Source organism: Acytostelium subglobosum, assembly GCF_000787575.1.
Source record: "Acytostelium subglobosum LB1 DNA, scaffold: scaffold15, whole genome shotgun sequence".
NCBI lineage: Eukaryota > Evosea > Eumycetozoa > Acytosteliales > Acytosteliaceae > Acytostelium > Acytostelium subglobosum.
Genome location: NW_012236518.1, coordinates 509,277 through 530,483, shown reverse-complemented (window position 1 = coordinate 530,483; position 21,207 = coordinate 509,277). Strand labels below are relative to the sequence as shown.

The 21,207-nt window shown below is 45.9% G+C and overlaps 6 protein-coding genes across 6 annotated transcripts; 4 read left to right on the top strand and 2 right to left on the bottom strand.

Annotated features, from left to right (window-relative positions):
- Nucleotides 1-433: 433 nt before the first annotated feature.
- On the top strand, nucleotides 434-1,567 carry SAMD00019534_075870 (hypothetical protein; the record flags this gene model as incomplete). Its single annotated transcript, XM_012897284.1, has 1 exon — nucleotides 434-1,567. One exon carries the CDS (start codon nucleotides 434-436, stop codon nucleotides 1,565-1,567), a length of 1,134 nt encoding a protein of 377 aa, XP_012752738.1.
- A 448-nt stretch (nucleotides 1,568-2,015) lies between these two features.
- On the bottom strand, nucleotides 2,016-5,901 carry SAMD00019534_075860 (hypothetical protein; the record flags this gene model as incomplete). Its single annotated transcript, XM_012897283.1, has 6 exons — nucleotides 2,016-3,079; nucleotides 3,151-3,669; nucleotides 3,735-4,128; nucleotides 4,202-4,704; nucleotides 4,791-4,974; nucleotides 5,065-5,901. The coding sequence occupies 6 exons, from the start codon at nucleotides 5,899-5,901 to the stop codon at nucleotides 2,016-2,018; spliced, it is 3,501 nt and encodes a 1,166-aa protein (XP_012752737.1).
- A 582-nt stretch (nucleotides 5,902-6,483) lies between these two features.
- Nucleotides 6,484-6,861, bottom strand: SAMD00019534_075850 (hypothetical protein; the record flags this gene model as incomplete). Its single annotated transcript, XM_012897282.1, has 1 exon — nucleotides 6,484-6,861. The coding sequence occupies one exon, from the start codon at nucleotides 6,859-6,861 to the stop codon at nucleotides 6,484-6,486; it is 378 nt and encodes a 125-aa protein (XP_012752736.1).
- A 2,833-nt stretch (nucleotides 6,862-9,694) lies between these two features.
- On the top strand, nucleotides 9,695-11,082 carry SAMD00019534_075840 (hypothetical protein; the record flags this gene model as incomplete). Its single annotated transcript, XM_012897281.1, has 2 exons — nucleotides 9,695-9,871; nucleotides 9,946-11,082. Coding segments are annotated over 2 exons (1,314 nt in total), but the record flags the coding sequence as incomplete, so codon positions are not given.
- A 785-nt stretch (nucleotides 11,083-11,867) lies between these two features.
- Nucleotides 11,868-16,793, top strand: SAMD00019534_075830 (hypothetical protein; the record flags this gene model as incomplete). Its single annotated transcript, XM_012897280.1, has 3 exons — nucleotides 11,868-15,734; nucleotides 15,817-16,056; nucleotides 16,140-16,793. The coding sequence occupies 3 exons, from the start codon at nucleotides 11,868-11,870 to the stop codon at nucleotides 16,791-16,793; spliced, it is 4,761 nt and encodes a 1,586-aa protein (XP_012752734.1).
- A 146-nt stretch (nucleotides 16,794-16,939) lies between these two features.
- On the top strand, nucleotides 16,940-20,200 carry SAMD00019534_075820 (hypothetical protein; the record flags this gene model as incomplete). Its single annotated transcript, XM_012897279.1, has 8 exons — nucleotides 16,940-17,159; nucleotides 17,220-17,532; nucleotides 17,601-17,744; nucleotides 17,817-18,668; nucleotides 18,745-18,898; nucleotides 18,959-19,509; nucleotides 19,580-19,761; nucleotides 19,836-20,200. 8 exons carry the CDS (start codon nucleotides 16,940-16,942, stop codon nucleotides 20,198-20,200), a joined length of 2,781 nt encoding a protein of 926 aa, XP_012752733.1.
- Between the last annotated feature and the right edge of the window lie 1,007 nt (nucleotides 20,201-21,207).

Genomic DNA, 21,207 nt, shown 5'->3' with positions numbered 1-21,207 from the left:
CAGGAAATCACAATCATCAACAACAACAAATCACAATTCAGTCCATCCCATCCCATCCCCATCCCATCATATACTACCTACCCTATCCTATCCCTTCCATCCATTCATTCATAATAAGCATTTGTCCAACCAAGCATCACTCTCTCACTCTCTCACCTCTAAGCTGCCAAGAGGCATCATTGTCCATTCGCTCCTGGACATCATCATTGACATTTATACTTATACCTTTTTATGCCTATTACCTTCTTATTCCCCAACAGAGATTCTTTAACCAACCAACCTTTAACCCCGGTCAATAACCTTAACGTCCCATTTTGGATACAAGAACAATCACACACTCATCACACAGGTATGTTTGGAGTTTGTTTGATTCAAACTCAACTCACTATTTTGCAAACTCAGATATGCTAACTTTGTTCATCACTTTATTAGAATGCCACAAACATCAAACATTGACTTTAATCATCTGTCCAAGTACTTCCATATGCCCATCAATGATGTGGCCAAGGAACTTGGAATATGCGCCACAATGCTCAAGAAGATATGTAGACGCAATGGAATCCCCAGATGGCCACATAGAAAGATAAAGAGTTTGAATAAGATGATTGAGAACCTGGAGGCCACGCTACAAAACACAAACAATGAAGCGGAGGACTGTGCCAAGGCCGAGATCACCATCCTAAAGAACAAGAAGAGCATGATCATGAAGAACCCCTCCATCCTGGCCAACGGCTCACACAAGAGGAACACGTCGCTGCTGACGTCGGACGATGGCATCAAGCAGACCACCAAGAAGGTCAAGCTGGACCATGAGCCAGCCGGCGCCAACGACCTCCATCTGCAAGGCCACCTGAAACAGCAGCAGCACCACATGTCACAGCAGGCACCCCTGCACCACCATCACGCACAGCAACAACAACATCAACAACAACAACATCATCATCAACAACAACAGCAACAACAGCAGCAGCAGCAACAGGCACTGCAGCTCCAGTACCCCAACCAGATGCACTCCTCTCCTCCACAACAACAACAACCACAGTTTTCCATCAATCAGCTGCTGACGCCAGTCAACTCGTTTGCGCCGCTGACATCATACATCTCAAACAAGGAGGAGGACGACCTTGCTGCGCACCAGCCCGACCAGGCCGCCGGCGGTCCCTACATGCATCAGGGCCAGCTGCCGCACCCATACCAGCATCTTCCCTCGCCAAGCACACCACGTGAGGTCAACGACCTGCCCCAGTCCAACCCATGGAACAACTATGGCTCACAGATGAACCTTGGCTATGGCATGCATCCCATGTTCTCGGCGGTCAACCAGGACTTCTTGCTGCCCAAGCTGAACCTGCCCGACCCCGTCTCCTCGATGGGCATGCCCAACCAGCTGGCGCTTGGCAACCAGGCCTATCTGGCTCAGGGTCAACAGTACCAACCACCCAAGAACATGATGACCTACGTCAAGCATCCACAGTACATGTCTCCCCCACAGCCTAACTCCATAATGAGTCCCAACGGCAATCCACTTCGCTGGGTGATGGAGCATGACAAGCATCGCAAGATGTAAATGTGTCGTCCACTCGTCATCATCATCATCAATCATAAACAACATCACGCAATAATCAAACAACCGCACACGACAACGCAAAGACAACAAATGCCTGCCAATAACCAGACAATCCCGACACCGCCACACAAGCTAGTTGGACACAAAGCCAGCCAGCTAGCTGCCAGCCAAACCAACAGACCCAACCCACTGTATATTTATCCTCCTCCCTCTCCAATGGCAACAACCAACACTCTACCCATCCCTCCTAATCTTAAGCCATCAATTCACACATGCATCCTGGCGCCAGGATGTTTCCTCTACCATCCATTCCCTTTCCAATCCCACTCCAATAAATATCCCTTTATCTTGCTGCGCCCAGCAAGCAACCAAGCTCACTACTGTGTTATATATTGATCCTTTCTATCTATCTATCCTCTGTTATTTACATGTTGAACAAACTACTGGGCTAGTTGATGTCTAATGTTGATAGGTTGTCTGATGCCACTGTGATCTTCTCCTCGTCCAACATTTGCTCAATCGCTCTCTGACATTGTTGCTTGACGTAGACCTGGTTGCCATTATCAACGTAGGGCGAGTGGATGAATGAGACACCTGGGGAGTTGGAGATCGACGACGCCATGAATGAGTGACGTGAAGGGCTGGTCGGCAGGGGCGGCGAGAACTGGCCACCTCTGGTTGGCGAGCTGATGCCAGGTGTGCCGACAACACTACTGATCGACGACAGGCCCTTTTCCAGATAGTTGAGGAAGAGTGTCAGTGGCATGAACAGGGACTGCGAGAGATCTGGACCCATGGCGTCGGCCTCTTGTTTGGGTGCCTCGATGCTGTTGACCATCTTGAGTATCAGATGCTCCAGGATGAAGTTGTGTTGAGTTGGATCAATATCGTAGCGCTCCTTCATAAAGTCCACCATCTTGCTCGAGTCTTTGAGTTGCAGCACGAGCTGGCAGACAAAGTTGTAGTCGTCGTTGCTCTTGGAGCTAATCAGGTAGCGGAACAGCTCATCGATGAAGTTGGCCGTCACAACAAACACACCACGCTGCACATACTGCAGGAACACAAGACGAGGCAGACAGTAGAAGCCAAGGACGGCAAAGTGTGAGTAGAAGTCCTTAGGGAAAGGACAGCCCAGCTCCTCGATGGCGATGTACAGCTTCTCCATCGTGCGGAACATCTGATCCTTCTTGGGATGCTTGTGAATGAGCATATACTGGTTGGCAGTCATATCCAATATGTTGGTGCGTAGTGTGGAGTAGAGATCATTGATCGAGTTGATTTGGGCATTCCGGAATGCCAGTGCCAGCTCCATCAGTTTCTCGCGTGGCTCCTTGGTCGATGTGATCTGCGCCAGATAGTCGGCCATGCACACGGGGTATGACCTGTACTCCACAGCCGAGTGTTCCTCATAGTCCTCCAATGGCACGGTCAACTGGACAAGTGCTCGCGGCAAGGATGATGTCCTTAAAGGTGGTGACAAAGGTGATGTTGTGTCCTGTCGATTGCCGCTGACTAATATGTGTGCCAATGATGATGATGTTAGAGTGGTCCAAACAGAACGATAGATCAATCAATCAACTTACAATCACTAAAGAAGTTCTTGATGAAGCCCATTGGCGTGGCAGAGTCCTTGACAACGACCTCTGACTTGACGTACTGGAATGTCTTTAGTCTCCTCTTGTTGCTGTCGTCTCTGCTCCTGAGCAATGAGTTTGGCAGTGGCGATGTGATGGCGGTCAACTCGACGTCGATCCTCAGCAGCGATCCTGTGTCCAGTCCCTCATTGCTGGTCATTGGTAGCATCTGGAGCAGGTGTGGATCAACTTTGATGTCGCTTAGTGCCCTGAATGTCGCACCCAACAAGTACTCTCGCAACAGTTCTGGTGTGATCAGTGAAGGCTCACTGGAAACCCTTAATAGAATGTCATTGACCAAACTACTGTCGTTCATATGAATGTTGGCCAGATGTAGCACCTTGATGTCCGTTCCAGGGTCCAGTGCAAACAATGACTGCGAGTCCTTGTCAAACAGTCGCGACACAGACTCCTTATGGAACTGATACTTGTACAGAATACCACGTGAATAGTCAAAGAGGTATTGATCTAATGAAGTGAATGAGTAAGTTGGTGTCCTCCTTCCTCCATCCTGCACTCACACGCATACATACCTGGCTTTGATCTATCCTTATGGTTGGTGAGGTAGTAGGGCACGATAGATGTGCTTAGATGCCTGGGGAAGGGTCGTGCACGGATTGATAATGTGTCCGAGGCAGTGTCGTCCATGCGAGGTGGTGGCGAGAGATCAAAGTAGAGTGTGGCGCCAAAGCATGGCTCGTGATCAGCGCAATCGATAAACTGCAGGAACTTGCCAGGCACGTAGACCATTAGCAGGTTGCCAACACAATCAAACAGCACTCGTGTGACCTGAATGGACAAGTATCCTCCCTCTATATCATTGAGCGGTATAGCATATCGTATCCATTGCTTCAAATGCAACAAGTATATACTGATCCTGATCGATGTGTTTGTTGACTCCTCTTGATGGCACAGGCATAGTCCAGTCTGAATGATTGGAGAGGGTTGTCAGCACTCTGGATGGGTCGTCGTGATCGCGTGGCCGGCACAAGGTACTTACACCATTTAAATTTACAATGTGGATGTTCTGATGAATCTGTTCGGGCTGGCTGTTGATGGCAAAGGGGAAGGGAGAGGAAGGCGAGATCTTGGTGGCGATGTAGAGTGGCAGCGAGAAGTCGTGCAGCAGCACGGCCTTGCCCGTCTGCAGATTCCACGCGCGGAACAGGTTGTCAGAGGGATCATTGAGTGACTTGAGCTTCTGATACTGGAGTGCGTAGAGTGTCTGTGTGTTCTCGTCGTACTGATGCCAGTAGAAGTTCTTAAAGATGTTGTTACGCTTGCCCACCTGCTTGCCGTGGCTTGCGTTCAAAAAGATACCATTGCAGTCGCGCTGTATCGGCAGCTTCACCGTATAGCTCTCATTATTCTGTAAGAGTAGCAGATGCAAGTAGCTCTTCTCTACAAGCACGCTGTAGTATGTTGATGGATGACGTGAGCTAAGCTCCAAGTTGTGAAGCTCTGATGACTTCCTGTTGATCTCATGTATATGTGATGAGTATACTAAAGGGTGGAGGCAAGGCGAGGCAGGTGTAAGTGTCATTCGCTCATTCAATCAATCAATCAATCAATCAATCAATCATTCATACCATATTGCTTGCTGTCTCCGGGAGACGGAGACTTGACTGTGAATATCAGTAGTGACTTGTTAAAGTCATTGCTAAGACATGCACTTATGATGCTACCACTTCCATTGCTGAGCTTGAGTATAGTCTCTGGCCTTTTCTGTGTAGCATAGATATCGATCAGATCGACAAAGGTCTTGATCGCACCCTGGAATGATTGAACGAATGAATGACAAGTGGAGTTAGTTGATGGCCTGTTGCTAAGGAATGAATGATTGAATGAATGAGGCTAACATACTTCTGACATGCCAAGCCTTGCAACAATGAAGATGCCACTGTTGTCTCTACCAATGATTCGCAGATCAATGATCTCTGCGACACTCCTGCTTGGATAGGCATCGTATAGTCTGTTGTTGACTTCTGAAGCTGATGAGCGTACGCTATTGATATCATTCTCATCAACATTGACGCCTGCCACTTGATGATGGTGATGAAGGTCCTCCGAGGACATGTCATTGGTGTCGGCAGAGTGCTGTAGTGTGCTGGATGGGATGTATGAGGACACTGGTGGTGTGTCGGGGAACCTCTGAGATGATGAGCTAGGATAGCTGCCGCCAATGCCCTGTGAGTTGTACAGATGTTTCATGTTGTTGTTGCTGCTGTTGGCGATTCGAATGGGTGCCTGCGGTGTATTGTATCGCTGCTTCTGTGGTTCGGTGTACAATGACGAAGCCATTTTGAAGTTATGATTCTTGATATCATTGAGTGAGTACGATTGTTGATCATTATTATTGTTATTGTTGTTGTTGATGATTCCGATACTATTACTACTTGTACTTATACCACTACTACTACCAATACCTATACTACCACTCAACATTGTCATACTGATACTGTTGCTACTACTACCAATGCTATTGCCAATGCTGTTGCCAATGCTATTGCCACTACTACTGTTGCTGGTGCCTTCGACGTAGCCAATGTCCATCATGCCAACACTGCCACTCTTGTTTATAATATCATTTGGTTGTGTGAGCACTGGGCATATTGCCTTGACCTCTGGTGTCAACTGCTCAGCAGGTATTCTCGTCACAACATCATGTTCCAACGAGAACAATTTGGTGAATTCGAACATTATCTTATCTTATGTTTGTTTGTTTGTTTGTTTTGTTTGTTTGTTTATCTATCTCTATGTTGTTACTACATGTACACCTCTCTTTATCTTTATCTCTATCTCTATCTCTATCACTCTCGCGATGCGGGGCAATAATGTGTACTTTTTGAATAGACCTTTATCTCAAGTTACCCCACCCTATTCCTCAAAGTGATCGGGGGAATCTATGAGTGTGAAGTGATGTATGAGCGAACATTGATCAGAATGTTCCACAAGTGATAAAGACCCGGGCTCAATCACACACACATACAAACATACATGAACAATACAAACATGATTGAAATGAATGATGTTGGTGTCCAGTTTAGGAAAGGAATGACTTGGGAATGCAAGTTTGATTGATTTAGAAGATTGAGAACATTGACAATCAGGTATAATAGGTATTTATATTATTAATGTAACACTAGGTTTATTATATGTACGGGGATAGAACATAGATGTTGTCTAGGAACAACACCTGTGGCGTGGGGGAGGGGAAGCTAATGAGAATACAGTATGATTGAGCAAAGTAGAATAGTATTTGAAGGACTTGAAGGAAACTATTTAGTAACCAGCGTCGATCAAGTAGTCACCGAGCTTCTCGACGATGTTGGCAGCAGCACCTGGGGTCAACTTGTCGTTGTAGACAGCGATGAGGACACACTTGCCAGTCTTGACGAGGACGATACCACCGGTTCCCTGCTTTCCGTAGACGGAACGGGTGTCGGTCTTCAGAGCCAGGTACTTGACACCGGCAACAATGATACCGTTGGCGGTGAACTTGTCTGGGGAGGTGAAGTTGGCGACGATGGTCTTCTCCTCACCGGCCTTCAAGGCGAAGCCCTTTGAGGTGGCCCAGGTGGAGCCATCAGTTCCGAGGATGAGGGCGTTAACAAAACCAGCACCAACAAGGGAGGTATCGACGTATGATTGCCAGGACATGATTGATTATATGAGGGGTTTTGGGAGGAAAAAGCTACTCTTGGTTCAAAGGGAAAAGAAAGAACGAACAAGTAATATGTTAGTTATCTTTCTTCAATCTTAATATCATCTTCCATCCTTCCTTCATTCATTCATTCTATCTTTCGCATTTCATTTGATCGATGACCAATCAATCAATCAATTCTTCTTTCTTCTTCTTCTTCTGTCTTTATATCCTTGTTTTCCAAGTCCATATCATCCTTTGGATAATCTTCCGGGTTCATCCTTTGTCCTTTGTCTCGGGTAAATGTTCACTCTTTAAAGCTTGATCATGGACATCGACAAGGCATATATTTTGAAGCAAGAAAGAAGAAGAAAGAGTATATTGACGATTCAATCTCACAAAAGGTCAAAGGAGTCAAAGGGTCAAAAGGAAAGGAAATGAAAGAGTTGAAGGATTGATTGAATGGTTGAATGAATTGAATGAATTGAATTGAATGAATGAAATGTATACATACAAGTTATATATTATATATATTATATATTATTGTTGTGTTTGTGTAAGGTGCAGAAGTGAAGTGAACTCATACAGGTTGGTTTAAACACAACGCACATCACCAACAATCATAATCATCAACATTTGATAAGAGGTAATTTCAATTAAATATCAAAATAATTAAAATAATATTATTTGATGGGTCAAGCCAAGCATCCAGAGATGGGTTTATCCAAATTCATTTAATTCCTGATGTGCGTGTTTGTGTGTGTGTGCCTGTGGGCTGGTGATTGTTGATGGTTCAGAGTGTGCTGTGTACCTTTGATTCACCAAACACTGTGATGTGTACGATGCTACATACCAAGCTAAAGATGGAGTACTGTTTATTCAGCACGAATCATTGTGTGTGAATGAATGCAAGAATGAATGAATGAACGATACTCAATGATCTTGAGATCGTGTGTTCTAAAAATGGTCGTCATGTAAGTATTGATGAATGAGCGGGACATCAAGATGGACATGGTTTGGGATGGTTTGGTTGTCCATCCAGAGCCGCTAAGTTGGTTAATCGGGTAATGTTGCCAAGTAAAGATAGAGATAGAGAATTCTCATCGTAAACAGATCGCTGATTGGTTGGTGGATTGGATGTTTGTTTGTAGCATAATCAATACATTGATTGATATATCTTTGTTTGTTGTATTTACAGTTAGTATGTTAACTTATACTATAACAATAACAATAATAATGTTCATTCTTATCTTTTTGCTCACTCATGTGTCTGACTTTTAGTCAGGGAATGAGGCAAGTCATGGGTCCACTCTTTCGCCAAAGTTGTACACATACACACACAACGAACATGCATTGTACAATGTAGGTTAGAATGATCATTTACCAAACGAAGTGATGGATAGTAATCACCTAAAAGATAAGTGATAGGGCAAAACTATGATGATGTGATGTTTCAGAATGGTAGTTGTATGAGGTGAGTATCAGTAGTCGACACTGCTACTGACACTGAACCAGCAGCAACATCATTGATTCAACAGTTGTTGTGTGCTATGCCTTTGAGTGAATGAGTGGCATCCAAGCAATAACCCATCATCAACATCAATGAGAAACAGTTGAAGCCTCACCTTCACCTGACTCTTCGACCAAAAAAGGCGATTGGTGTGGTGTTTGTTGGATGGGTGTGTCGATGAGAGAGTCTCTTTGTGAACCAGCTCAGGGCTGGGAAAAATGGGAAGTTTGTGTTTGGAAGTAGACCCAATTAATTATAATTATATTAATAATAAATATTATTGGAGTGAAAAGATCAATTCCAAAGTAAGGGACATCCACATAGATACGCACATCCCCACACACATATTAACAATATTATTAGAAGTAAACAATACATTACACATACATACATTGATATATATACATAATATAATATATTTAAAATTTATATTATAACAACATATAATTGTGAGAGGGCGTATATAGTCGTAAAGAGAGAAAGAAAGAAGGATAGAGCAATAGTGTGGAAGTGAGAACACAGTTATCCCACCACTCACTCAATCAATCAATCAATCAACAACACCCATCTATTCATCCATCAACCTTTACCTTTAACGGTCACATACACACACGAACACACACAATCATTGATTCACTCTCATCCAGTCAATCAATCTATCCACCCAACAACCTAAACAACTCCCTCCCGTTCTCCATTTCCCTTGTCTCTTCAAATCACTCACTCTCTCTCTCCATCACTAACACACTCACTCAACACAACGCCAATACCAACAACACATCATCGCTAACTACTCCTACAACTTCTACTACTATAATCACAACCTAGTACTACTTGTTATTGTTGTTGTAAACAATCTATAAATATATATATATCATATATCATATTATATCATAGTACCAATATTGTTTGTTAAAAGTCAGAATAACAGTCTCATTGCAACATAGACAGAATTAGATAGAGGAAGAAGAGGACATAGGAACTTATAGACAGTGATGGAATAGAAGAACATCTTGTATAATATATACCCTTATCTTTTTTTATCTACCTTAGTTGGTTAACAACAACTACTTGTACATATATTATACGACTACGATCACAACAACAACAATATAATATAATATATAATATTTAAATATATCTCTATCCATATCCCAACGCAACAATATATATCTCTCTCTCCGATAACAGCTCTCTCCGCCCTTAGAGTAAACCCCTTCACCTTGTACATATATACAATCCTTCTACCCTGTACATATATAATATAATATATAAATATCAATCCAATCACCTACCTACCTACCTCATTGTAAATACAACACTACCGAACAGAGAAAGAAATGATTGCAATTGATTTACAGCCATCTTTGATGTGCACCTTGATGATGGTCAAGAACACTTCAAACACATGTGGAGCAAAGCGAGAGTCAGACATTAGTGACAGCAGTGGTGACGAAGGCTACAGCACAAATTCCAGTCTCTTCAAGTTCTTCTCATCACTCACCAATGATGTCAAGGTATGTCATCGATGACCTGTCCAATCAACTTTGTATTACAATACTAATAATAATCCATTCATTATCACATCCAGTGCCCAGTATGCTTCGAAATACTTGACAGACCATTGATGCTGACGTGTCTCCATTCATTCTGTACATGTTGCTTGCAGGAATGTTGTAATGACAAGAGTATCACATGCCCTCTCTGTCGTACTGTCACCATGCTGAATGAAAAGGGCGTACAGGGACTGCCAATCAACCGAGACTTGAAGAACATATGCGAGAATGTTAAGAAGGCCTTTGATCTCTGTCCAAAGTTTTGTGATCACTGCGTCGAGAAGAAGGTCACGAGGAAGTGCGAGACGTGCAAGGTGCATCTGTGCAAGTCGTGCTGCGACAAGCTGCACCCAGACAGGAGCAAGAGTCACACGATCATCGTGTCCGATGGAACAGACACCCAAGAAGACTTTGACGTCGATACATTCACACCGAACGAGTTTGATCCACCTATTTATTTGCCATTCAATGTGACGAGGAAGAGGTGCGCCAACATATTCCGCGAGTGGATAAAGTCATTGTGGTTCGCGCCATCCGATCTCAACCAGAACCTCTCGATGCGATACATCAAGCCCGTCTACCTGCCCTATTGGATCTTTGAAGCACACACGCAGACCAGATACGGCGCCACCTTCTCTGCACCCAACTCGCCTATCAAAAATTCGGTCAACTCTTATAGCAACTTTGACAAGCTGTGGACGACCAAAGAGACCGTCTTCTCCAATAGGTACCACCACGCCACCATCGCCAACAGCTCGCTAATAGAGCGTGACCTGTTGATCCAAGTGCAGTCATGGGAGCTGTCCAATATCCCTTCGATTGAAAACTCCTCGCCACCCCTGGCCAAGACCCTGTCGCTGCCCTTCCTTTGCGACGAGACCACCGCCTGGAGGCGCTCGGGCGAGGTCAAGGTCATGCTCAAGGACAAGGAGTTGTGCGAGTCGCGCATCAGGGACAGCTGCACGAGCACCACTGTCATCAAGGATAGGTTTGTCGATACGGCCATTGTCAAGGTGGCCTCGCAGCGTGTATTCCTTCCCGTATACTTTGTCAAGTACGTCTACAACAATCAGAGCTACTCGGTTATCATCAATGCTCAGAACTCCAAAGTGGCTGGCAACCGACCTTACGCAGCTGGCATTGGAGGCATATTCAAAATGTTCAAGACGTCCTAGACCTGCGCCAATCCACCACTCCCCCAATTCCCCTCCTCTTCCTCCCACCTGCTCCTGGCAACAACATCATTGAGAGACAACAGCAACAACAAACATCCACCACCAGCTCCAGTCGATGAAGCAATCCCCCTCCTCAACTCCCTCTTTCTCTTACGTCTCAGCACCTCAGTTAGTCCAGATCATTCATTCAATCAATCCAGGTCCAGTCAGTCAAGGTCCTCCCCTCAGATCAGACATATGGTGGGATTGTTTGGACCTTGGCAAGAAACATACTAGATGTTTGTCATCATCATCATTCTGATACACATGGACTTGGACATATCCAATGTTTTGAATAAAGAGTTATTACTTGTACATAATAATAATATTTACACTTGTCAAATGTCGTGTCATGCAGTGGGGTTCTCTCCGTGAGGTGATTGGGGCTTTCAATGAAAAAATCATTTGATTTGATTGTGTGTGTATGTTAGTTGGTCAAAAATAGTGTGTGGGAGGCTTGATCTGGATCGACCCAATCCAAGAGGTTGTTTTGCAAACAGTATTACTGTGCACGTCCGAAACTTGCCACTTTAATCACTGTCCAGTCACCCAACCACTCTCATCAATCATTGATCAAAGGTGTCTTCGCGCGTTGAATTAATGAATGAATAGTAAAGAGATAAGATAAAGATAGAGATATAGAGATATAGATATAGATATAGATATTAGTATGTTGTTATGATTGATCATCAAATCAAATCACTCAATATATTGACTGACACTTCACAATGATCATATATAGAATGGAGGAAACTGATAGGCCAGAGCTGGACATCAGCAAATTCACTGGCGCCACACTATTCCATGATAGCCACTACAATGGTCTAACAGATATTGGCGACTACATGGTCTGCGATAAACATAATAACAATGATGAAGACAAAGATGATGTCCAACATCAACACCAACAACAACACCAACAAAACCATCATCATGATGACGAAGATATTGAGATAATAGACTCTGGAGAATATGTTGATGGAAATGATGATAACGATGGTGGCGTGGATCGATCAACTAGGATGAAACAATGGTTCAATCAGTACTATCATGCACTGATCACTTATCAATATCAGCGAAAGAAGCGTTTGGAACAGCTGGGAGACAGCGCCACACAGGATCATATTCAGTTGGAGTCGGACAATCTGCGACGACTGCGCTCCGCTACACGCCGCGACTTCAAGCCACTGTACATATTCGGCAAGGAGGCCGCCACAGACTCGAGCAGCGCATCCACCACACCAATCTCTAGCAGTTCTACCATCAGTGCCAAGCGCAGCTTGGCCAAGAGTTTCAGAGCTCGCCGAACTAGCGAGCCCACAGCCGTCTCGCCAGAGACACGCGACACCTCCAGCGACTCAACGCGGCCGGTACACTTCACGCCTGGCACAGTCGTGCACACTAATCGCCAAGCACACTTTTTGAGCGTGGCACGCTCGCCTCCACGCTCGCCATTCACCTCCAACGAGGACCTGTTGGGACATGTTGCCGACCTTGCGCCGACAATCAAAGTGGTCCAGTTCAGCTCAGACACAAACAACCTACCTTCGACGCCTGAGAACGGCCATGAGATGATGGACCGTCGACGCACCAAGAGCTACTCCTCACTCAACAAGCCCAAGCTGCCGCTGATGGGCGGTAGTAAGGAGTCACCCGCCAACTTCACGCCACATCCCCTCAAGTACAAGTCATACACAATGATGTTCAATCTCGACCCAAAGGCCAAGCTGGAGCAGACTGAGAAGCTCCTGCAGGAGAAGGAGGAGGATACACGTATCGCTGCAGAGATTGGCAAGTCACTGCTAGAGAAGAATGAGCTGCTTGAGGAGGAGATCAAGGCACTGCGAGCAAGCCACATCAAGCAGGCCGAGAGCATCGAGCGTGCCACAGACGACAATGGCCGCCTTCGCACAGAGAACCTAATGCTCACATCGCGCATCCAGTCGGCGGTGCGCGAGAACGAGATGCTAATTGAGCGCGAGGCCGAGCTCATGGAGCAGTTGGATCATCAGCAACAGTGGCTGCGCAACGAGTACTCACCCATGAAGGCCAAGACGATCAATCAACAGCGACGCGAGATTGAGTTGCTCAAACAGGATGTCGAGGATCTTCACATGTCCGAGGAGGCATTAAAGAAGACACGCGACCGCCTAGCCTCGCAGAACCAGAACCTCAACTCATCGATGTACACATTGCAGAATGCGCTGGAGGACAGCGTGGACCCCTTGCGATACGACGAACTGCTGGCCAAGGTGGCAGCGCTCAAGTTCAAGAACACAGCGCTGCAAGCACGTATCAAACAACTACAGGATGCCAGCAGCTCACAGGCCTTGCTCACGGAGCCAGAGCATATAATCAAGTCGGCCTTTGAGGAGCTGATGAAGAATGAGGAGTTGCTGGTGACCATGCCCAGCGACGTCAACCACCAAGTACTTTCGAACGCTCGCTTCCTGCTGCGCCGTCTGCAGACTGAGTTGACCAGCAACACTGGCGGTGAGACATCATTGATTGCAACACTGATCAAGTATCTGGAGGACGACCAGCAGCAACAAGCGATCACAGGCAGCACGGGCAGCACAATCCGCACGCTAAATGAATCGAATGAATCGAACAACACGACTGACGATGCGCAGACCCTGAACGACCCGCAGGCTGCCCTGTATATGTTGGTGTGCGTCGTCTCGATCTACAAGTACACGACCTACGATAAGAAGCGATTGGAAAGCGAGCGCAGCACTATTGAGGAGTTGGACAGCGAGGTTGGCACACTCAAGAAGGTGATCGCCAGTTTGGAGTACGATCTGGGAGAGGCCAAGATGATTAACGCCAAGCTTGAAGAGGACATTGACTTACTCAAGACGCCCAAGCCTTCGCACACAATGTCCATGGCCGACGAGCTAAGGACGGCATTCATTAACGACAACTCGACAAAGGAGCTGGCCGAGCTACAAGAGCGACATGACCGCGAGATCACACAGATGAATCAGCAACACCTATCGGACGCGTTGGAGATCGAGTCGCTGAGGCACCAGCTCGATCAACTCAAGGCCAAAGGCGATCAAGAGATTGCAGCAAGGGAAGCCCGAGACAAGGAGGTCCGTAACCTCAAGGCGGCCTTGGAGCAGAGCCAGCGACAGCAGGAGGACAATGCCAGAGAGCTGTCGACGCAATTGGATAAGCTGCGAGTGGACTTGGAGCAGGTCAGCAAGGACAAGGACAACCAGATCGCGAGTCTGCAGAGCGAGATCACACTGGAGAGGAGCGGTCGCGAGGCAGACAAGGCCCTGATCAATCAGCTGCGCGAGGAGAAGAACACACTGTTGGGCGAGCACATTGTTTCGATCAACGCACTCAACTCCAAGCTGAAGCAGGCCATCTCACATCAAGATCAGAGCGAGCAGCATGAGTCTAGGATCGCCAAGTTGGACCAAGACTGTCAGACCAGGGACGCACAGATCGCTGCACTCAATCACAAGATCGAACAACTCAATCAAGCGTTCCAGGAGGCGATGGGTGCAGCCCAGACATCGAGTTGCGCCACATTGAGCACGATCGATGGCAAGCTGCAACACCTGCAGGACAAGCTGGATGCGGCACAGGACAAGATCAAGCTGCAGCAGGCCGCGATACATCAGCAAGAGGTGGCCGTGCAGCAGCAGTTGATGGAGCTAGAGACCAAGAAGGAGCTGCTGTTCGTTGAGCTGCAGAATGAGAAGGAGAACAACGATACGCTCGTACAGGAGAACAGCCAGCTCAAGTACCGCATGGACAAGATCCAGATCAAGATGGAGGACAAGACCAGGAAACATGGCGAGTTGGTGCGCGAGCTATCACAACAGCTGACGCATCTGAGCACCAAGACCAAGAGCAGCGAGGAGGTCTTGGAGCAAGCGCTCGAGGCGCCAAACCTTGAGCAGTTGCTCAAGGACTACAACATCGAGGAGGAGTTGCCGCTCATCAAGTACATCAACCATCACCTGCCGAAAGGCGAGGACATCGAGCATGTCTTCCCCATCGACCCCACCAAGCACATCGCCTTCTCAATCTACGATGGTGTGCTGCTGTGCAAGCTGGTCAATTTGGCCAAGGAGGGCACGATCGACACGCGTGTGATGAATCAGCGTCCGAGCCGGATGATCGAGGCCATGCAGAACCTCAGCCTGGTGGCCAACTCGGCACGCGCCATTGGATGTATAATCAATGATGACACGCAGAAGACTGTTGTCCAGGATCCACGTGTGGCCGTATCATTGTTATTCCAGCTAGTCCGCGTACATCTCGTTTCATCAATCAACATCAGGAACTATCCCAGTCTCCTTACACTCAGGACAGACAAAGAGAACCCTCAACACTTTGCCGCGCTCAGTCCCTCTCAACTACTACATCGATGGCTCAAGTACCACCTTGCGCTTCCAAGTTCCAACAAAGACTCACTGGAAGACATCATCTTGAATCCAATCAATTGCATCAAGTTGATGTGTATCCTGGACAAAGAACTACCTTCACCCAGCACAGAGACAGAGCCATCTGATCTTTACAAATGGATTGTGGACGAGTCCACCAACAGATTCAACCTATTCTCATGGATGAGCATTGATACATGGAGATCGGTATGTACTCCCTTGGGGCCAAGCAAGGTCACCTTGCTTCACACAATCATACTCATACTCAATCACTCAATCAATCAAACAGAGGAATCCAAAGCTTGCATACTTGTTTGTAGCCAGTCTATTCCTGTCGGATAAGGGCATTGGTATTGATATGGCAGTGGACAGCCAGTCATTGACATTCGCCAAGGAGTTGTCTGATCTGTCCGATGTCGATGGTACCAGAGAGGAGCGTGCGTTCTGCATGTGGCTCAACTCACTCAATCTAACACCATACGTCAACAACCTACAACAAGACCTACAAGATGGTTTGATCATTCTTCAGGTATGTATACATTGTTGAACACTCCTCCTTGGACATCTTGGACACACTCGCTCACTCATTCAATCAATCAATCAATCAAACAGATGTTCAACAAGATCAAACCAAGCTCGGTCAATTGGAAGTTGGTCAACTTGACGCCAACCAATAATTATATGTGCTTGGAGAATTGTAACATTGGTATTGAGGTAGCCAAGACACTTAAGTTCTCATTGGTTGGCATTGGTGGAAGGGACATCCGTGAGGGTAACCGCAAGTTGACGCTGGCACTGATATGGCAGGCATGCAAGTACCATCTGCTGTCGATCCTGCGCAAGGATAGCGGCGTCAGTGTCACCGAGTCGGACACAATACGTTGGGCCAATCACAAGGTGGCCAGCAGTGGCCCCCCTGGCGCGCATCATAGGACGATCGATTCATTCAAGGACCCAACGATTGGCAATGGACTGTTCTTGATCGATTTGCTTGAGGCCATGTCCAAGGGCTGCATCAACTACTCGGTGGTGACGCCCGGCGAGTCTGAGCAGGACAGGAAGCTGAACGCGCAGTACATCATTAACATTGGACGCAAGTTGGACTGCAGCATCTTCCTGGTGTGGGAGGACATTGTGGAGGTGAGACAAAAGTTGATCATGACACTTGTCGCACAACTCTATATCAAGAGTGAGGGTCTTGTAACATCCATGGCCGCTACATCCTCCACCAACCCATTGTCACGTTCATCCTCAAGTGTACAATAAATATATTTGTAACATGTATACATTAATGTAATATGATTGATTGTTTGATCATTAGTTTTCGCGCCTGAACAAACACATTCAACGAACTTTGTTAACTTCACTTTGTTCAAACAGATAGGCAAGACAGATATATATAAACAGATACAATGTCATTCAAAGGCTTTGGCTGGAGTGACAAGGACAACAACAATGATCCAACATTGAACAACAATAACCAACAACAACAGTCATCATCAATGTTTGATTATAATGATAACAACTATACAGGTTCAATATGGGGCACAACAACAACATCAGCTAATAACAACAATGATCATATGCCATCACATATTAATGATGATATCGATGATGATGACTTTGACATAAGTATGAGCTCACACATCTTCACTCGCTCAATCAATCAGCCACTCACTAACATCCTACTAGATATGCTACCAGACGATGAGATCAACTTTAGTAGCATACTTAACTCATCGATGAGGAGTCCATTAACAACTGGTACAGCGTCACGATCAATGTTTGCTACACAACAACAACAACAGACGGATTTGGCCACGCCAACAGGCTTGGAAGACATCGATGTCAACACAAACAATGAGCAACTGGAGAACTTCAGACTGATGACCCAGAACAAGACCGACGATCACATTCTCTACGACATTGTCGAAGGACAAGTCACTCGCAATCAACTCGACTACATGTCCATCGCCATGGAACTCAGGTCGTACTGCGCCTCAAAGTGAGTAGTACTACTTGCGATCGATCATCAGGCGGGCACATTGTTAACACTACCTGCCTCGCTCATAGACTGGCACTACTCAATCATGAGCTCGAGAGTCATTACTTCCTCCCCAACAAGAAGGAGACTGAACGTCTGGCCGCACTATATCAGAAAGAGAAGGACACATGGGAGATCCTGTGTCGTCTCTACCAAGACAGAGATGTGGACTAGTATGTATCCAGCATACCATGATTTATCAATCACATCGACGGAGATACTAATGCATTCAATCAATCAATTAGTCCAAAGGAGATGGATCAGGAAGATATAACCATGGATACAGAGGCCTCAACACAGGTCGATGTCGTGAATATGATCATTAAGAAGGATTACTATATGCGTGAGAACATCATCGTGTTGAATTGGTTGGAGGAGATGGCCTCAACGATCAAGTACAGCGACGAGCCAGTATGTTGGAGCAAAACACTCGAGCGTCTTAGAATGGGCAATCAGTCATCAGGCTTGATCAAGCAGCTGGATCCCGATGCACCACAGCGCACCAACCTCAAGCTGGACCTCACCGATCAGAAGGACGACAATCAGTTCTTGGCGACGCTGTGGTCGATCATACGCTCGGGCAACCGCGAGTTGGCCGTGCAGTTCTGCGCGCACGTCGGACAGCATTGGCGCGCACAGACGCTCATTGGCGACGCCAAGTTTGCCGGCGAGATGGAGGTGGGCAACCCCTTCCGCAACCTGTGGCGATCGACCTGTCTGCAGCTGTCGAACAACACACACAACGAGCACGAGCGCGCGATATACGGCCTGCTGGCAGGCAACATTGGCAACGCGTTGGTGGCCTGCAAGGACTGGAACGACTACCTCTGGACATACACACGCGTTCTCATCGATGAGAAGCTCAATGAAATGCTGCGCTCGATCCCGACGCCGCCCACATCCGAGGAGGATGCTGCTGCAATCCCCGCATCACTCTCCACCAACTACACGGCCAAGGACTTACTGCACATCCTGCGAACAAACTCACCAACCGAGATCATGAACCAATCAATCGAGCCATATCACATCATTCAAGACAGAGTCATCTCGAATGACTATCAAACACTCCTTCAATCTCTTATCGAGCTGATCAAGACGTAAGTTCGACCATGGAGTAATGTGGCCTTGGCCCACGATCAAACATCTTACTCACTCAATCAATCACTACCTCAGAGGCAAGCAAACACCCGAGTTCCTTCGCCTGGCAGTGTCCCTGATCCTGTTCTACAGGTTCCGCGCACCAAACTACCAAGTGATCGAGGACGAGAAGGCACCAGAGAACATCATCATATACTCATACATCAGTCATCTGATTGACACTCAAAGAGTATGTCACGCCCTGCCCATCCAGCTCCAACCATTCACTAACAATCACAACAAATTCTAGAACGACTTGGTAGCGCTGTACACATCATTCTTGGGCAGCAATGTACAAAGAATCAAGATATACTCCAAGTTCTTGGAGGGCATCACTGAGCAAGAGGAACGACAAACCTGTTTGAAGCAGGCCGAGAAGTTCAAGTTGGACACGGACGTCATCACTCAGACAGTGGTCAACAACATTACGGCACAGAACAGAGGCGTCTCTGCACGCTCGTCATCAAGCACGACACCAGCCGACGTTGCCAAGATCGACGCCATCGCATGGCTTTGCTTCAACCCTCAGCAACGTATCGAGGCCGTGTTCAAGTCCAATTTGCTCATTCGCGAGTTTGTTTCCGATGGAAAGAGCGACGCCGCGCAACAACTGCTAGATGCACTGCCCAAGAACACAGTGGCCATCTCACAAGCAGAGAGCACACGTTCAGAGAGCGAGACCGTGGACATACTCAAGGAGTTTACAAACTGGGCACAATACCTTGAGGCTACCAGGCGCATTGGACTATGGGCGCATAACTACTCCAAGAGGCCCAAGCAGACGACACTCTACTTCAGGCTGTAAGTTGTCCATCATCATCATCCTCCACTCTTTGATGAGATTACTTACCAATCGCGATGTACATTACAGGACTGGCAAGGAATCATACGCTCAGAAGTTGGACCTTGAGAGGAGAAAGAAGGAGATTGAGGAGGAGTATGGACAATGGAACCAGAACAATATGATGTATGGCAAGGATGCCATTGAGTCTACATTCAAGATATTGAAACAGACTTGGTTATGTCCTGAGCATGCACAAGATGGTGTCTTTGGTATGTGTATCCACACGTCACTCCTTCGCAGGGCCGGCCGCGTCTAACACAATCACAACCAATCACATTTACAGAGAACCCAGATGAGAATGAGAGACAGATACATGCACTTAGAGTTCATTGTATTCCTGCATTGTTCTTCTCACTGCATCAGGTGTTGGTGGGCACTGGACACATCAAGAAGAGTTCAAAGTTATGCAATCTATTGGCAGACGAACGATTCAAATGGTACAATGTGTTCAGTCAAGAGCAACTACAGGAGATGCTCATTTTAGCTCAAACAAGCCTTGTAGCAATGATGGATGATTCGACACGTCAACAACGACAACAACGACAGGATGAACATCATCATCATGGACAACAATATGACAACGTCGACACTACGATGCATGGTGGAGGCAGAACTTTCTATTCCTCGCAACCAGTCCACAGTCAATGAGGTGTATCCCAATTGGTCAATCAAACAACCAACCAAACAAGGACAACGAACGAGCGTATATTCTTAGAGGTCGAGTAAAGCATCCTGGACATCCTGAGGATCTGATGTCCTGATCATGCATTGGTAGTGACATGGCCATCAAAAGAGATACAAACACTTTTGATTATTAAAGTAAATGACTGTCAACTAATGATCAATACTTCCATTCTCCGGAACCTCTTTGATTATTATTATTGGTCCAACGACATTGTTGAACTTTGAACTTGACTGCACTTGGATTTCCAAGATGTCATTGCCTACGTAGTGTGCTTTGTGAAAAAGATTGCTTGTTTTTGTTGTGTTTGGAGACTTTTCGTGGTCCTGATTAATTGATCAGAGGTAGGTCCTACATTAATCCCCCATGAAAGATATGAGTGGATGCCTATTCAAGGATGTCAAGGGTTAGTCAAAATGAAACCCTTTATTATTAACTATTTATATATATCCACTCAGAATATTCTAAGTGTTCCACTCAGAAACAAACAAACAAATATTATTCGATCTATCATCAATTAATTAATTAATAATGTTTGATCAATTATTATATTATATGACTATATTCTTTATTGTTGAAGTTATATTATTAATATATATTTTGGCAAAGAGATATCCCATTATTGGAAGGACCAGCAACAGGAGTGATAGACCTGAATTGGACGACTCAATGATGCAATGTGAGTTGGCAATATGGAGAATACAAGATAAGGATGTTAGACATTGGTTGGAAGACAGGATCAAATATATCAAAGATCAACTATCACTATATAAACCAAGTATTTCTGTCATTGAAAGAGAGAGGACTCAACTTGCACTCGAAGTGTCAAAGTTTGTAAGTCAAGAGCATCATGATCTACTCAGACCCTATCTTCCATAAATCAATCATTCCAAATTATCCCAATAAATCAACCATCAATTATTAATAAATATATATATCCAAATATGGATCACTCAATCATTTATTTATAATT